Here is a 19,662-nt window from a genome sequence, read left to right on the forward strand (position 1 = left end):
GCTCTGCAGCTGAGCCAAGGCCACATCAGCCCACCTGTCAATCACTCTGCTCCACATCCCTTCTCCCCCTACCGATCCCCCTGTCCATCTCTCACTCAGATACCCCCCCGACATCAGCATCAACACCCTTACACCCCTTCACACAGCTCCCACCAAATCATGTTTATCGCCCCCCCATATCAAAATCAACCCCCCAACCCCTCATCGCCACCTCACACCCGTGTAATAACGTAATCTCTCCTCTTCCTTCGCTGTGGCATCAGAGGATTCTTCCCTCTGATGGCACACAGTGCCTGTTACCGCACGGGTACGTCCTGTTATGACAGGATAATGACATGTTACGATGCCACCACCATGCATTATAACAGTTATCTGTAGCCTATTCTAATTTGGATTGTACAATATGATGGAATGCGTGGTAACGAGCCACTGCAAAGTCAGGTGATAACGTGTTTTTTTTCTTACGCCTAAAAAAAGAAATCTCTTTCCGAGCTGCTTACAGTGAGATTTTACCGCGATCCGATGTAAAAAACACTTTTTTTTTGTGATTGCCGTGAGATTGCATCATGTTGTTGAACTTTCATCACGTCCTATATATTGCAAGAGTCTAAGATAATTGTGGGTGATTTGTAGGTCATGGGAAGGGAGCACCAATTCAGGAAGTTTACTGAAAATATACTCTGTATGGCAACAAAGAAAACCAACCAAGGCATCTACTAAACTATGAAAAGGATACTGTGGTAAAGCTGCATTCTGTAACATTTGCACAAACGAATATCTATAATACCATTGATCCAAGCAATCTTCATGCTGTATATGTACATTATCCTTACATGATTATACAATCCTTTTATGATCCTTATACATAATGCTTATTAGGAACATGTTATAACTAGCAATTCACTTGTAATCAGTGTCCAATGTCATAATTCTGACAATCTATGCAAAAAACACTAAAGGAAGCTTAATAAACTAGATCAGTAGCCAGGTATGAAAAAGTCTATTCTTTGAGGGTGGAAGCTGGAATGAGAACGAGAGAGAGGAAAAAAACAAATGGTGGGGGGATGGGCAGGGAGAGGAGACGAGACGAGAAAGAGGCAGAGGGCGAGAGAAAAACTGAGAGAGAGCAAGAGAGAAAGTAGAGCGAGCTGGGAGAGAGAGAGAGCAAGTCATAGGGCGAGATAGAAGGTAGAGAGAGACATGTCCATCTCAAAAACATTTTCTTCCCTTAAAAACCTACGGCATAATGAAAAAATACATACTGCTAGAAGAAACGCTGTATAGAACCACCAATGCTATATAGAAGCACCCGTATTTTAAGCAGTATAGGCTATAGGTTCAATACTGCATTCAACAACAGGCCAATCTAACTTGCCTAGGAACGCTATACAAACAATTTGTCTCAGGCCTGTCCTTCATTTGCAATAAATCCAATTCAAACCCATTTTTGTGCCGAAATCAAATTCAACATAATGTGCTCGTCTCACACCGAACAGAAATGACAAAACGTGGTTTCTTTATTTTCTGATAGCTTTCATGGGAAAATAGGCCTCAAGCTGAAGACCGCTCACTCACTCATCATACAGTAACTACTGATTACTGTTATTACCAGGAGATCAAACTCAACAATTTCTGTGTTTTCAGAGAATGCTTGAGGCTGAGATTGGATAGAGTTGAAAGTGCGTGCCGTTTATACAGTCCAGTTCAGGTGATGATGGGCATTGTAGTCCAACATGGGAATAATAGACAGCCATCAACCATGGGAGCTACTTGTTGAACTACATATCAATTACACCTTACCAACATATTTATAAAGCAACTGATATGCATTAGTAAGGCGTACTAATGCGTTAAGCAGTCTTGCATGAATGATGGTTCAGTCAGTGTGGCATGAAACACACTAAGTATTTCAGTGTAATGCAGTTAACCAGTCACAACGCCAATACATTATTTTACCATAAGACACATCATCTATCTACATGCACTGGTTTAGTGTACACTTTCACAATAGGTTGTTATCAATAAAACGTCACAATAAGTTGCAGAGCGTTCAATTTGTCTGCTGGGGGGCAAGGAGACCCCCAGCTCCTCTAAACCCATTGACAACTGCTTGCCGTTTTCAAGGGATTGTTAAATAAATTTGAACTATTTTGGTTGCAATATCATCACCTCTTGCAGAGCATAGTCACAACTACACAGTTCTGATTATTCCATGTGCACATTTAGCTCTATCCTCAGAGTTATTTCATGATCAGTAAACATCAATTGATCATGTCATTTCAGATACGTGAGGGTAGCCTCTCTCTCGCTCAATATTGGCCACCATTAATTGGATATTTGAGTGATTTAAAATAAAAGTGAACTATAATTGACAAGTATGAGTGGTTTAGGTCAACTTCCCATCCTTTGTGGGCTCTGCCTGTCAAGCAGCAGAAGGGTACATTTGCCGATGTACTGTTAGCTGATAATGTTTACTTTGCAAGCTACCAGTAGAAACTTTGTACAGTTGGCTAGACCTAATGTACTTTTTTCTCCAACCAACGTAGGCCTACCTAGCGAAGTTGGCTAACATTATCCTCTTTTCAACATTGTTTTTCAGAGTGTTTAATCACGCTTGCTGCTGACAGACATGATAGGTTACGTTGATTGATGGACCACGTCAAATTGGCTAGCTAGCTAATAGGTCTCGTCAATATGGCTAGTTAACAAGCCAACTTTCAGGGGATAAACTAGATGGCTGTATTCAAATATTGTTTGATTTGCTTGCCATCTATAGAGGTGAGGACAATAGTCCGACTGACCATTTTATCAGGAAGAGGACTTGCCAATGTCAAGCTCTTTCCAAAAGCCTAATATCTGATGAAGCAAGCTAAATGACACACGGATCTGGAATAGACTACCCTCACGTATCTGAAATTACATGATCAGTTGATGTCTACTGATCTTGAAAAGCATGCAGTTACCTGCTGTATAACTCAGATGATAGAGCTAAATGTGGAGTAATCTGAAATATTTAGTTCTGGCTATGCTCTTCAAAAGGTGATGATATTAAAACCAAATAGGTATAACCTTTATTGGTCCCACTTTAATTGAAGTGAAGCTTATAAAGGCTTCCTAAAGCCTTCATAATGCCTTCATAAGCACTACATAAATGTGTTACAAAGCATTGATAACCGTATGTCATGCATTATAAAGGGTTCATAAATGTGGCATAACTGTGTGACATAATCACCAATGTCAAATGACTTGATCAGACTTGCCTAGTTAAATAAAGTGTAAATAAAAAAGTGACATAACCCACTTATGTTATATGTGATATAAACATGTGCTTTATAAAGGGTGACACGTTGTGCTGAAAGACGGCACACGCTCTAAAGTGAAGTCATGTTGGTCACATTACACCGAATCTCATTCCCAAACACTTCCGCCCAAATGTGCAGAAGGTCTAGTGGACCAACGCGTCAAACCTGCCCTTCATTAGTTAGGGTTAGGTTTAAAATCTAATTTTAAGAAGAGACATTTTGGAGATAGGCAGGGTTTAGACTTAATTATGACTTTGTGGCTGTCCTTTATAAATCAGCAGAACGTTAATAACCTATTTATTGACACTTTATGTAGTGTCATTTAATACTTAGTTTGTGAGACACCTTCAGTCATTCATAACACATCCATAAAGAATCTATATCGCATAACGCTGTACTTACTTGAAAGTCAGACACCCTTGCAGCGGCGATTTTAGCATGTAAATCTTACTGGGAAAAAACAAGGTTGAATCATGATGACGTCAGTGATCTTCATGTCGTAGTTCTAGAAAGAGGTCCGAGTTCCCGACTTACAATTCCAAGTTGGATGACCGTTCAAAAGGTATTTTGCCAGTCGGAGCTCGTTTTTTCCAGACTTCCCAGTTGTCTTGAACTCACTGAAGTCAGATTTCTCAGCTCCGAGTTAACAGTTTTTTTTGAGTACGGCAGAAATCATGCTGGATTGACAGCATGGCCAATGTTGAATGTTTATCACTTTAAGCTTGGAAAAGAGACCCTTAAACCCAAAATTGGGACCACACACCCACTCCACTGAATAGCAGGCTAGTGATTGCTTTGCAATGCTTTGCAGTTAGCCACTGATTCCTTCCAAACCACTCAGTGTTGAATTTGCAATTTCCAACTTGTTGTGTAATGTTTATGTCCAATGGCCGATGAGCACTGATGCATTTTATTTATAATTTCTCTTTATTATTTCTCTTTATATGACAAGGATTTAAAAGGATTTACGAGTAGATTGTCGACTTGATTCATGATGATGACTGCTAGCTAATATTTTGAAAGTATGAAAGTTGACATGATCAGTCCATTCATAGCTACTGTACATATAATGTGATTTGACCTAATTTTATCTGTGGCCAATGACCTTGAGTCTCCTAGGATGGGCACTTCTAATGTAACTCTATGGCACCACCCAAGGGGCTTGAATTTTCTAGCCATACCCTTAGATTTGGCAGTGACGTAGTGTCCCCATGAGTGACAGAACACTTAGCCGATCACGGCGCAACGAGAGAACATTACCAACCCCTATGCTCCGTATTTTCCGCTGGCTTGCCCCACCACCACAGAAAGCACTGAGCTAGGCTGAACACCTTCATTTTGGAGATGCCTTACTCAAGAAAACAAAAAAGAGACCATGTTTGTATGGAGGCTTCATTCACTAAATTATTATTTTAATTGAGATTTTTTTTTTTTACATTGTTTACAAACTGATATGTGATACGCATTATTGCCAAAATAACATGCAAAATCTTGTTTTCCCCTTTACCTGCCATGAATGACCGGTCGCCACTGCTACCAACGCATTTTGCTCTGCATGACTGCACTTTCGACTGTGTCATCCTGCAGCACAGCATTTGGGGGGAAGTTGAGGTCATGTCCAATATTGACTATGCACCCAAGAGGGAAAGAGGTTGGGCCATCCTAGAAATGTTTTAGAGTCATATAATATAACATACACAGAGTGTTGAAACATTAGGAACACTCTTTCCATAACAGACTGACCAGGTGAATCCAGGTGAAAGCTATGATCCCTTATTTAGTCCATTTGAATCAGTGTAGTTGAAGAGGAGGTTGACAGGTTAAAGGAGGATTTTTAAGCCTTGAGACAATTGAGACATGGATTTTGTACGTGTGCCATTCAGAGGGTGAATGGGCAAGACAAAAGATTGAAGTGCCTTTGAACGGGGTATGGTAGTATGTGCCAGGTGCACCAGTTTGAGTGTGTCAAGAACTGCAATGCTGCTGGGTTTTTCACGCTCAACAGTTTCATGTGTGTATCAAGAATGGTCCACCACCCAAAGGACATCCAGCCAACTTGACACAACTGTGGGAACAATTGGAGTTAACATGGGCCAGCATCCCTGTGGAACTCTTTCGACACCTTGTAGAGGCCATGCCCCGACAAATTGAGACTGTTCTGAGGGCAAAAGGGGGTGCAACTCAATATTAGGAAGGTGTTCCTAATGTTTTGTGCACTCAGTGTATACAATTTAGCAGACACTTTTATCCAATGCATCTTAGAGTCATGCATGCATACATTTTTAAGTAAGGTTGGTCCAGGGAATCGTGCCTACTTTCCTGGGATTGCAATGCTCTACCAAGATGCATGACAAGGTTATAAATGCTTTGTGAAGCCTCAATTTAACATAATTTATAAAGCCTTTATTAAGAGGTGATTATGCTACCCTTTTTTGTCATATTTGACCTAGTGGGTTATGTCACATTTTACATCGGTGGATATATCACACAGTTATGCCACATTTATGAACCCTTTAAAAAGCATGACATTATGATTTGCGACACATTTATGTAGTGTTTCTGAAGGCTTATTGAAGGCTTTATGAAGCCTTTATAAGCTGCACCTAACTTAAAGCGGGGCCCTTTTGGGTCAACAATTCCTTGAAAACGGCAAGTAGTTGTTAATGTGTGTGTGTGTGTGTGTGTGTGTGTGTACAGTGCCTTCAGAAAGTAAGGCCTTTTTCCACATTTTGTTGTGTTACAGCCTGACTTTAAAATTGATTACATTTAGATTGTTTTGTCACTGGCCTACAGATAATACCCGATAAGTGAAATAATATTTTTCAGAATTCTAACAAATTAATTTCAAATCAAAACATGAAATGTCTAGAGTCAATAAGTATTCAAGATCTTTGTTATGGCAAGCCTAAATAAGTTCAGGAGTAAAAATGTGCTTAACAAGTCACATAATAAGTTGCATGGACTAGTTTTTAAAGGAATACCTTACAGTATACCTGTACCCCACACATACATTTACGTCATTTAGCAGACACTCTTATCCAGAGCAACTTAAATGTATTTATTTATTTTCTTTCCCCCCCCCCCGTACTGGTCCCCCATGGGAATCGAACCCACAACCCTGGCGTTGCAAACGTCATGCTCTACCAACTGAGCCACACGGGACCACGGGACAATTAGCTGTATGGTCCCTCAGTCGAGCAGTGAATTTCAAGCGCAGATTCAACCACAAAGACCAAGGAGGTTTTCCAGTGCCTCGCAAAGAAGGACACCTATTGGTAGATGGGTAAAAATAAAAAATCAGACATCCCTTTGAGCATGGTGAAGTTATTAATTACACTTTGGATGGTGTATCAATACACCTAGTCACTACAAAGACACAAGCATCCTTCCTAATTCGGTTGCCAGAGATTAAGGAAGCTGCTCAGGGATTTCAGAATGAAGCCAATGGTGACTTTAAAACAGTTACAGAGTTCAATAGCTGTGATAGGAGAAAACTGAGGATGGATCAACAACATTGTAGTTACTCCGAGACAATACTAACCAAATTGACAGAGTGAAAAGAAGGAAGTCTGTACAGAATTAAAATATTCAAAAACATACATCCTATTTGTAACAAGGCATTAAAGTAATACTGCAAAAAATGTGGCAAAACAATTTACTTTTTGTCCTGAATACAAAGTGTTATGTTTGGGGCAAATCCAATACATCACTGAGTAACGCTCTCCATATTTTCAAGCATAGTGGTGGCTGCATCATGTTATGTGTATGCTTGTAATCGTTAAAGGCTGGGGAGTTTTTCAGGATAAAAAATAAACGGAATGGAGCCTAGCACAAGCAAAATCCTACAGGAAAACCTGCTTCAGTCTGCTTTCTAGCAAACACTGGGAGATGAATTTACCTTTCAGCAAGACAATAACCTAAAACACAAGGCCAAATATACACTGGAGTTGCTTGCCAAGAAGACAGTTACAGTTTTGAGTTAAATCTACTTTAAAATCTGTGGCAAGACCTGAAAATTGTTGTCTAGAAATGATCAACAAAAATTGGTTGTTGATCATTTCTAGACAACCATTTTCAGGTCCTGACAGAGCTTGAAGGATTTTGAAAATAATAATGGACAAATGTTGCACAATCCAGTTGTGGAAAGCTGTTAGAGACTTACCCAGAAAGACTCACAGCTGTAATAGCTGCCAAAGGTGCTTTTACAAAGTATTGACTCAGGGGTGTGAATACTTATGTAAATGTGATATTTCTGAACTTCATTTTCAATAAATTTGCAACAACTTCTAAAATAACGTTTTCACTGTCACCCAAGGTATTGGGTGTTGATAGTTGAGAAAAAAATAAATGTAATGTATTTTGAATTCAGGCTGTAACAAAACAAAATGTGGAATAATTCAAGGGGTATGAATACTTTCTGAAGGCACTGTGTGTCAGTCTGAAAACCTGAAATTAGAATGACTCTGACTGGCGGTGAGTCATCATCGTCATGGCGTTTAGCTGTCCGTTCCCGAGGGAACCAGGTTACCGTCTCTACACTGAGGGGATGTTCTATTTTTCTATTTGAAAAGAAAAAGGCTGTGCACACAGATATACACGCGCATGCACCCATGCACATACACACACACAATCTCTAGGTTGAATTACACACATGTATTTGTACACGGCAACGTATTTCAAACCAACAGTAAACATACATACCGATATCTATGCCTGTCTGATAGTCAATGAGCTGATGCTATCAAAAGGCAGGCTATGTAGATGAGCATAAATGACAATACTGCAAACCCACTAGCAACTACCCACGTGATATATGGCATGATCTACTGTAAATGCAACATGTAACATGTCTGTGAATTTGTGTGTCATAAACTGTATTTCTACATAGAGTACCAATGTTGACAATACTCTAGTGATGATGTCAAAAGCATGTGGTTACTCAAACTCATTTCTGAAGCGGGTACAGGTTAACCTTTTTAAGTCCTTTTAGAAATGGTTGAATTAATCGGATTCGTTTTGTATTGTATTGTATTTTAAATTCTGTTTATTGAAACGTGTCCACCTGTGTTGGTGTCTTGTATTGTATTGTTTGTCTAAAAACAAGATTAGTCCAGAATTAAACGAAACATATTTACACTTTGTAACCCACAACGTTCCATGGTTCATTGAGATGTGTATAGGCTGTGTGCTCTGCCCCGGTCGCTCCCTAGAGACGGTTTCCCTAGGAACAGATCTAGGATCAGCATCCCCTCCCCGAATCTGTGATCACAAATGTTTGTAACTTGTAACTAGGAAACTGTTTATAGTTTAAAAGCCTAGTTTTCTCAACTCCAAGTGAGAACATTCTGAATGACTTGTTTAAGGGATATTGTATTGATTGTCAAGATACAGTACATTTCCTCTGTGGACTATAGCTTCTACTGCAAGTTTGGAAGGCGTACTTTCTAAGGCCTACGTTTTCCTTCTGTGGAAAACATTCATTTGGATTATTACACAGACTAACAATTGAACAGGTACGATCAATCCTTATTTAATTTCTTGTGGCTGGATAATTTGGAGTTTAAATTGAAGTTAAGGGTAGGTCTAAAGTGTAAGGTCACGCCAGAAAAAGGCATTACAGCAGGGGGGTATCTTATGAATCAGGTTTGAGGAGTTAGAGAGGTAACTTTGGTCAACTCTGAGTTCAACTCGGGATAACCAGTCAAACGAATGTGGCTCACCTTTTAGCCTGGTACATTTCTATGGCAGCAAATCCTTCAGAACTAACCTGAGGGACATTCTACAAAGCCAGCTAGATCTACTCAGGGTTTTCTAAAGCTAACCAGCTTCAGTTAGCTTCACATTCCAGCTCAGGCTTCATCCGTACTACGAAGGTGGATATTGCTCGTCTGCCTGCCGCTGACTCTAGCGCATGGCTAGTCGAACACCGAACTCTTCATTGAGACAATGTTGAAACATCAATCCACGGGCTGGTCTGTGCCCCATTTTCATTTGTGCCGAAGTTTTACTGTGCCTTCATTACTAAATAATGTGATAGTTATTTTACAATTTCACCATGTTTGAACACAACCATTTTTAAATATATACAGTATATGTATGTATATTTAATCAGTCTTCTTCCTCAAATAAAAGGGATGATAATGCAATTTTAACAACCACTGTCATAGTATGAATGAAGTCTGAGCTGGAATGTGAAGCTAACTGAAGCTGGTTAGCTTTGGAAAACTCTGAGTAGATCTAGTAGGATACCCCTCAGGTCGGCCGTGAGCTACTAAAACAGAGGACAGCTTGGTAAACCAGGTGAATTGTGGGTAGTGTAGTCTTACTGTATCTCTTTGGTCCATCCTCCAGGCAGAAGGAGAGGGTCAGTGTGGCGTCCTCCTCAAAGAACTCCGTGGCAAACGCATCCCACCACAGACTGTCATTCTCCTGAATGAGAGAGAGAGAGTGAGAAGAAAGTTGATCAATCCTTCAAATACTTCTAATATGATCATATCATTTCCATTGTTGCACAGAACATATTTGATCAAAACAACAGGTTGCAGACTATTTACGCATTCCCACAATCTCATTGCTCCATGATAAGTACAAAAATGTCAATTTTCACATCCGACAACCCAACATATGTCACGCATCGACCCAGGACATCCGCCACTGTATACAACATCATGATATTGAAATCACTTTGGAACTACTAACAGACTAAATGTTGCACCCTTTCACCTGCCACTCTGGGGAACATGACACTGTCATTTACCAGATAATGTACCTTAACCGGGGACGACCCCAGTGTGACAAGTGATGTTGATTTCACCCGACATGTTATGACAGACCGAGAGGCTTTCATTCGTCCCCTCCCCCGAGGGACCGCTAGACCCTCCCAGATGTTTACAATTATCCATGTCAACATCGCCTAGTGTCAAAAAGTGCTGACCCCAAGGGACTTAATGTGCTTCATATCTGCAGGTCTGGGGCTAGGTGTGTGTGTGTGTGTGTGTGTGTGTGTGTGTGTGTGTGTGTGTGTGTGTGTGTGTGTGTGTGTGTGTGTGTGTGTGTGTGTGTGTGTGTGTGGTATAAGGAGGGCTAAGTGGGAAGCGAGTGGAGGAGGGAAGGGACTAGACCACCTGCAGTTCATTCAGGAGGTGAATCAATATGTGCTCATGACCTGGGAAGAGAGCATCCGCTGGTCAAATATCATCAAAATCCCTGGGTTAGAGACTAGTGATAAGCCTATGATAAGGTACTTTAAGAGCTGGAATCAATTGCAGATTGAGGTAAACTGCACTGCTAGTTCATTGAGAATGTTTACGCTGTATCGGAGGTGTTAAAAATGTTGTAAGCAACACACCCTAAGTTGATCCTGGCACGACATTGTCATTGGATATTGACACAAAACCATACTAGAAGTGTGGTTTCCAACTTAACTCAGGGTCTTTTTTCAGGACCCTGTCTTTCAAAGATAATTCGTAAAAGTCCAAATAACTTCACAGATCTTCATTGTAAAGGGTTTAAACACTGTTTCCCATGCTTGTTCAATGAACCATAAACAATTCATGAACATGCACCTGTGGAACGGTCGTTAAGACACTAACAGCTTAAAGATGGTAGGCAATTAAGGTCACAGTTATGAAAACTTAGCACACTAAAGAGGCCTTTCTACTGACTCTGAAAAACACCAAAAGAAAGATGCCCAGGGTCCCTGCTCATCTGTGTGAATGTGCCTTAGGCATGCTGCAAGGATGTGGCCAGGGCAATAAATTTCAATGTCCGTAGTGTGAGACGCCTAAGACAGCCCTACAGGGAGACAGGACGGACAGCTGATCATCTTCGTAGTGGCAGACTATGTGTAACACCACCTGCACAGGATCGGTACATCCGAACATCACACCTGCGGGACAGGTACAGGATGGCAACAACTGCCCAAGTTACACCAGGAACGCACAATCCCTCCATCAGTGCTCAGACTGTCCGCAATAGGCTGAGAGAGGCTGGACTGAGGGCTTGTAGGCCTGTTGTAAGGCAGGTCCTCACCAGACATCACCGGCAACAACGTCACCTATGGGCACAAACTCACCGTCGCTGGACCAGACAGGACTGTCAGTGTTCTGCCATGGCCAACCGAAGAGCCCGGATCTCAATCCCATTGAGCATGTCTGGGACCTGTTGGATCGGAGCGTGAGGGCTAAGGCCATTCTCCCCAGAAATGTCCGGGAACTTGCAGGTGCCTTGGTGGAAGAGTGTCGTAACATCTCACAGCAAGAACTGGCAAATCTGGTGCAGTCCATGAGGAGGAGATGCACTGCAGTACTTAATACTTAAGGCCACAGCAGATACTGACTGTTACTTTTGATTTTGACCCCCCCCCCCTTTGTTCAGGGACACATTATTCCATTTCTGTTCGTCACATGTCTGTGGAACTTGTTCAGTTTATGTCTCAGTTGTTGAATCTTGTTATGTTCATACAGATATTTACACATTATTAGAGTGAGCTATGTCAAGAATGCAGTTTATAAATATGTAGTGTTTATAAACAGTGTAACTAAAATGTAATGTTCAATTTCCGCACGGTCACATATTTGCACCACTGCTGCCCAAATTTAGAGCAAGCAAACTGTGTTTCTTAATTTTGACCCAGATACCCCCACTGCTGCACCATCATTGCATTTTATCAGCACACATCAAAAACTCAATGAGTCATGAACTTGGACTGTTAGCAGCGATTATTAACTCAACAGGAGTCTCTGCGTTGTGTGTAACTGGGCTAGTACCAGGCAACTGGCAGTGGATGGACTCTGCCAGGGGACAGGAGGACACCCACTGGGCACAGACGTCAGTTCAACATCTAGTTTTGATTTACATTTGGTTTGGTTGTCAACTAACCTGAATTCAACATGAAATCAACAAAAACATTTAGGTTGATTCAATGTCATCGCATTGCTTTTTTCTGTTGAAATGACGTGGAAACAACGTTGATTCAACCAGTTTTTGCTCAGTGGGCAGGGTGGTATGGTGGTGGGATGGGGGGAGAAGCGAACATTTTCTGGGACATGGATGTCTTAGTGCAGCAGCGTTTCCCTAGCGGAAAATCAACAACAATGGTCACACACGCGACTGATGAGACCTCCACTGGGACAGCACTGGATGAGCTGGTTGAGAAGTGTGTGTGCATGTGTGAGGAATGTGTGTACGTGAGAGAGCGCGAGAGAGAGAGAGAGAGACAGAGACAGAGAGATATTGCATGGATAAGTGTTTATCTGCATGGCTGTCTATATCGTTGTGCATTTATTTTCTTGTATTTTTATGTGTGTGTGTGTAAGTGCATGAGTACATGCATGTGTGTGTGTGTGAGAGACATTCTGATTAGTCACACTCACCAGGCTGAATGACCTCAGCAGATAATCCTGTCCTGTGAGGGGCCTCCAGGGAGTGACAGTAAAGCCAAGGGTCAACAAGGCACTCTTTCCCTTCCTCTCTTTCCTCCTCTCTCTCTCTCTCTCTCTCTCTCTCTCTCTCTCTTTCATTCACCTTCTCTCCCTCTCTCTGTCTTCATTTCCTCTCTCTCTCATTCTGTCTCGCTCCCTCCCTAGCTTTCCATCTCTATCTCTCCACTACAAGCTTCTCCATTCAATAACATATTGTTAACAAACTATAGTTTTGGCAAGTCAGATAGGACATCTACTTTGTGCATGACACAAGTATTTTTCCAACAATTGTTTACAGACAGATTATTTCACTTATAATTGTCACGTCCTGACCAGTATAAGGGGTTATTTGTTATTGTAGTTTGGTCAGGACGTGGCAGGGGGTGTTTGTTTAGAGTGTTTCGGGTTTGTTGGGCTATGTTCATATTTAAGAGGGGTGTTTGTTTAGAGTGTTTCGGGGTTTGTTGGGCTATGTTCTTTGTTAGTCTATTTCTATGTTAGTTCTAGTATATCTATTTCTATATGATGTTTATTGCGTGGACCTTCAATTCGAAGCAGCTGCTCCTCGTTGCTTCTAATTGAAGGTCCTATTTAAGAGGGGTGTTTTTCTATGGGATTTGTGGGTAGTTGTTCCTTGTTTAGTGTTTGTTGCACCTGACAGGACTGTTTCGTTCTGTTCTTTTTTGTATACGTATTTAGTTGTTTCTCCTTCAAAATAAAAAGAAGATGAGTATACATATTCCCGCTCCGTTTAGGTCCAATCCATACGACAACCGTGACAATAATTCACAGTAATACGAATCCTATATCGACATAACCTGAAAGGCCGCTCAGCAAGGAAGAAGCCACTGCTCCAAAACCACCATACAAAAGCCACACAACGGTTTGCGACTCCACATGGGGACAAAGATCAGACTTTTTGAAGAAATGTCCTCTGGTCCTCTTGACTGCCATACTGTGTTCGATCTTGTCTAGCCATCTTGATGATTTTATTCATGTGCATGTATGGCTTTTAAGATTTATGTGTGCTTGTTTTTTAAAATCGTCAAATTAATAAACTAAACTAAAAAAACGGAAGGTCTGATGAAACACAAATAGAACTGTTTGGCCATAATGACCATCGGTATATTTGAAGGAAAGCCGAAGAACACCATCCCAACCCTGAAGCACGGGGGTGGTAGGATCATGTTGTTGGGGTGCTTTGCTGCAGGAGGGACTGGTGCACTTCCCAAATTAGATGGCATCATGAGGTAGGAAAATTATGGGGATATATTGAAGCCACATCTCAAGACATCAGTTAGGAAGTTGAAGCTTGGTCGTAAATGGGTCTTCCATTGTATGTAAACTTCTGACCCACTGGAATTGTGATACAGTGAATTATAAGTGAAATAATCTGTCTTGTGTCATGCACAAAGCAGATGTCCTAACTGACTTGCCAAAACTATAGTTTGTTAACAATACATTTGTGGAGTGGTTGAAAAACGAGTTTTAATGACTCCAACCTAATACCCTGACTACGCGACGCGAGCGTTGCAAAATACATTTAGGAATCTCCTCATTGGTTATACCCACGTGGGTGAATGAAAGACGAAACGTTTTGCCGGTTGTCGTGGTAATACTATGAAAGTGTAGATGCCAATCACCATATAAGTTCAAAGATGAAAAAGCCTGGAAGGAGGAGAGATGACTAGAAACCATTCGGTTGACCGTTTTATGTGTGGATTAATTGTCGGAGTAGAGGACCTTGTGCATTTCAGGTAAAATATCAACTCAATGTTTATATCCCAGGACAAATTAGCTAGCAACAGCAAGCTAGCTAAATTGGACAAATTAGCTAGCAAGTGCAAGCTAACTAGCTAAATTGCCATACATGTTTAATGTTTTTCGACCTGTCCCCAAATTAATGTCATTGGTTCAGAGTTTGTTTTGATATTTTAACCTGCGTGTCGTGATCGTGATTGGTGTAGGGGGACAAAATACATTTATTCATGAAAGCGCACGATGGCGCACGCGCGCAGCCGGTTTGGGTTTCGTGTAAGTGTATGTAAACTTCCGACTTCAACTGTAGAAGGTAAATATTTTGTTAGTAGTAAAATGAGGTAGGAGTAGAACCCATAGACAATTATGTTTTCCTGTAGTGTGTGGATGAAAGGCATTACTTAGTCTGTCTTCATAACTTTTTCCTTTTGTCAAATAACAGGTGAGGGGATTTAATACATGTCAGATGTCCTATTCCATATAAACTTGTGGGATTACTAGTGGAAACATCCCTTCAACATCCTCTTACTTAAGCTCCTGCTACTTTACAGAAAGGATTTCTATGTTTGTGAGTCAGTTTCGACTCAATATGCTCCATTCAGGAGGTCCATTGACATTTTGCTCTGGCATTTAACCATACAAACAGGGCCTCTGTTTCACAAAAGAGCAGAGTTGAGAAGGAGATACAGAACAGTGGTCTATCTTTGATTCATTCGACTGATGCTGTAAGTACTGTACTGTATGTGCATGGCAGTGTTTCCCCTAGTTTGATTTCCAGGTGGGGCGCAAAGGCCTCCAAAGCAACATATAGGCCTTTTTGTTATCAAAATGTTGAATTGGAACCAATAGAATCATTTTTCCTGAAGATATATTCAATTGCAATCCTTGTGTGTATTGGTATAATACATACACTGTGTTTTACTCTATACTGTAGTTCTGATTTATGTTAGATAGATACACTACCCAGTCAGGTCAGCTGCCTGTATGCAAATAAAACATTTATATTTACATTTTAGCAGACACTCTTATCCAGAGCGACTTACAGGAGCAATTAGGGTTCCTTGCTTAAGGGAACATCGACAGATTTTTCACCTAGTCAGCTAAGGGATACGAACCAGCTATCTAGGCTAGGCCAGCTGCCACCCGAACCAAATTTACATAAAACAATCAGTACTTGACAACTCTGCCACACTTCCCTCTTTCTCTTTAACATCTCATCTAAATCTATCCCATGCAACAGCTGTCCAGACCAGCTTCCTCCTTCTCCACCTCCATGCATCGCTGGACAGGAGGGGAAACTCTCCACACACTCGTGTCATGCTTTCATTTACGGTACCTGACTTCCTGACTAGCTGACAAGCCAGCGGTGCTATGCTAGCTGGTATCAACCACCACAGATCAGTGGCAAGCTGCAGGGACCTCAGGTGAACTAACACAGCAGGTTATCCTCCCTGACACCTGCCACTGAAGCCCTATTGATTTCAACAGATAGTTCCCGTCTAGAGGGATTTATCAGATTTCTCAATTGGAGTGGGTGATAGTGTGTGTGTGTGTTTATTTAATTTCTTTAATTAACTAGGCAAGTCAGTTAAGAACAAATTCTTATTTACAATGACGGCCTACCAAAAGGCAAAAGGCCTCCTGCGGGGACAGGGGCTGGGATAAAAAAAAATATATATAAATATATGACAAAACACACATCACGACAAGAGAGACACCATAACACTACATAAAGAGAGACCTAAGACAACAACATGGCAAGGCAGTAACACATGACAACATGGCATGGTAGCAACACAACATGTTAGCAGCACAAAACATGGTACAAAAATTATTGGGCACAGACAACAGCACAAAGGGCAAGAAGGTGTGTGTGTGTGTCTGTGTGGTGGGGGGTAGTGTGTGTGCGGTAGTGTGTGGTAGTGTGTGGTGGTGGGCGGGTGCGTTTGTGTGTGTGTGTGTGCGTGTGTGTGTGTCTGTGTGCCTGTGTGTGTGTGTGTGTGTGTGTGTGTGTGTGTGTGTGTGTGTGTGTGTGTGTGTGTGTGTGTGTGTGTGTGTGTGTGTGTGTGTGTGTGTGTGTGTGTCACATCACAGCGGGCCAGGCGGGCATGGATTTATGGGATAGCTAATAGATTAGTGGGACACCATAGTGAGGATTGTCTGTAAATAACAGTAGACCTGAGGCTCCTATTCACACACACTTATAAATAGATGATGCACACGCACACACACACACACACACACCGTCCTGTACACACAAAGTCACAAACACATCATGAGCGCATACACACACTCACTAACAGTAACACAGAAATTAGCACACACACACACACACACACGCACACTTACAGCACTCCATGAAGTGAAGCACAATGTCAAAACATTTCAATCTGACGCAATACTATTCCCAGCATGCTTTAGTTACGGGGTATTTTCTCCTTTTTCCGCTGGTCTATTGCATGAGAGTGTTTTCCTAGAGAGTGGGTGTGTCTGGGGCCTAACCTTGGTGAATTAACAACCTCTGCAATCCCATTCAAATAGTGAATGGATCAGACCCTGCATCTTTGACAATGAGAATTATACTGTAGAAGGCCCTGGGGTTACGAAGCATAATGGCTTAAGTGTCTGAAAGACACAGTCATGACGCATAGAGAGGTTTTCAAGGTAGGGTACATACTGTATGTAAAGTGTATATGAGTGTAGGTGTGAAGAGATACACACTATTCAAACTATGCATTATAATGCACAATTTAAGTACATTAAATTCAGTATGCAATGCTAGCAATGCTGATATATTTTTCTAAAGCTGTTTACTGTGGTACAAAGCAGTAAGTAAACATTAGGGATACCACCCTTGCATTATGCAAATGAGTGGAGGTGAACAAGAAAAGCTGTGTCCTTGAAAAGCTACTGCCTTCACATGGCCACTACCCACGATGCAGCAGTGGGTCCTAGACAACACAACAGCATCCACTAATTGGACCAATAAACACGCAGCTGTTTGCCTCATCAAACTCAATGCCAGTTTTACTCATAACGCTTTGTGAGTATTTTGGTATCGTTGGTATAGTGTATAGTTCATCAGCTAATTTCCTGAAACCAGAGTACATTTTTTTTCATCAGTGAAGACGAGCGTAGTTGTTATGCCAATACATTTAACTCCAGCTGTAACCTGTCTTCCGAAGTCTTTCCTATGTTTCTGGTGGGAATAGTCAACAATGTGGTTTTCTGACATTTTGAGAATTATAGCACCTGTACATTATATGGCCATTTGACATAATTGTTACCGGTATTTATCACCTACTCATCTAATATGTCAGAGAGAATAATTAGCATTATACAATTGTATGCCATTAGCTAAAATTCAAAAATATATACAAAAATGCTAGCTAAAAGCATAGTACATAGAATTAAAAAGGTATTGTCAGATATTATTCATACAAACCAGACAGGTTTTTTACATGGATGATACATTGGAGATAATATAAGACAAGTACTAGAAACAATAGAACACTATGGAAAATCTGGTAAAACAGGCCTGGTATTCATAGCTGACTTTGAAAAGGCTTTTGATTAAGTACAACTGGAATGTATATATAAATGCCTGGAATATTTACATTTGGGAGAAACTGTTATAAAATGGGTTAAAGTTATGTACAGTAACCCTAGGTGTAAAATAGTAAAAAATGGCTACTTCTCAGAAAGGATTAAACTGCAAAGAGGAGTAAAACAAGGTTGTCTACTATCGGCATATCTATTTATTATGGCCATCGAAATGTTAGCTATTAAAATCAGATCCAACAATAATATCAAGGGGCTAGAAATACAGGGCTTGAAAACAAAGGTGTCATTGTACGGTGATGATTCGTGTTTTCTTTTAAATCCATGATTTTGAACCCTCCACGGCCTCATAGAGGATCTAGATAATTTTTCTAACCTCTCTGGATTACAACCAAATTATGAGAAGTGTAATATATGTATTGGATCACAAAATGTTTGAACTTTTACATTACCATGTAGTTTGCCAATAAAATGGTCTGACAGTGGACATACTCGGTATTCATATCCCAAAATAAATAAATAATCTCATTACAATACATTTTTATAGAAAGTTAGCAAAAATAAATAAGTTCTTGCTACCATGGAAAGGAAAAATATATTTAATAAGATATTTAATATCTGTCTATTTGTGGAAAAATCTCAGTGATTAACTCTTTAGTCATATCGCAGTTGACCTATTTGCTTATGGCCTTGCCTACACCTAGCGACTTGTTTTTTAATAATATGAGCAAAGCTGTCATCAAGGCAAAGGGTGGCTACTTTGAAGAATCTCAAATCTAAAATATATTTTGATTTGTTGAACACTTTTTTGGTTACTATATGATTCCATATTTGTTATTTCATAGTTTCAATGTCTTCACTATTATTCTACAATGTACAAAATAGTTAAAAAATATATATATATATATATATATATATACTACCGTTCAAAAGCTTGGGGTCCTTGTTTTTGAAAGAATAGTACATTTTTTGCCCATTAAAATAACATCAAATTGATCAGAAATACAGTGCAGACATTGTTAATGTTGTAAATGACTATTGTAGCTGGAAACGGCAGATTTTTATGGAATATCTACATAGGCGTACAGAGGCCCATTATCAGCAACTATCACTCCTGTGTTCCAATGGCACATTTTGTTTGTATAATTTTAAAAGGCTAATGTGTTGTACCAGATATTCAGTTTCTTGGCAATTTCTCACATGGAATAGCCTTCATTTCTCAGAAGAAGAATAGACTGACGAGTTTCAGAAGAAAGTTCTTTGTTTCTGATAATGGGCCTCTGTATGCCCATTCTTTCAATAACATGGACATTTCTAAGTGACCCCAAACTTTTGAACAGTAGTGTATATATATTTCCCCAAAAATATATGGGGAATTGGAAATGATGCAGACAATTACATTGATGGAAGCCACAATGTATCTGCTATATTAAAGTTAATCTACCCACTTAAAAAAAACACACACAAAAAAAATGGTATGCAATTATTAATGAACTAACAATTTCTTTATTAAAGACATAGAAGGAATCAATTAGGGACAGCTATGTCTGTGGGCTATGTGGCATCAGCAATACAAGCCATGATAATAAAACGTCCATATTCACTATGATCATGAAGTA

The 19,662-nt window shown here is 40.4% G+C and overlaps 1 protein-coding gene across 6 annotated transcripts in view; it reads right to left on the reverse strand.

Moving 5' to 3' along the window:
* The window catches only part of LOC106611552 (LIM domain-binding protein 2), an 84,846-nt gene that overhangs the window by 52,173 nt on the left and 13,011 nt on the right, over positions 1-19,662 (reverse strand). For all 6 annotated transcript variants that reach the window (XM_014211874.2, XM_014211871.2, XM_014211875.2 and 3 more), the window contains exon 2: positions 9,629-9,731. In XM_014211874.2, coding sequence (XP_014067349.1) covers positions 9,629-9,731 — 103 coding nt within the window. The remainder of the gene's footprint in view (positions 1-9,628; positions 9,732-19,662) is intronic.

This window comes from Salmo salar, chromosome ssa09 (assembly GCF_905237065.1).
Source record: "Salmo salar chromosome ssa09, Ssal_v3.1, whole genome shotgun sequence".
Classification (NCBI taxonomy): domain Eukaryota; kingdom Metazoa; phylum Chordata; class Actinopteri; order Salmoniformes; family Salmonidae; genus Salmo; species Salmo salar.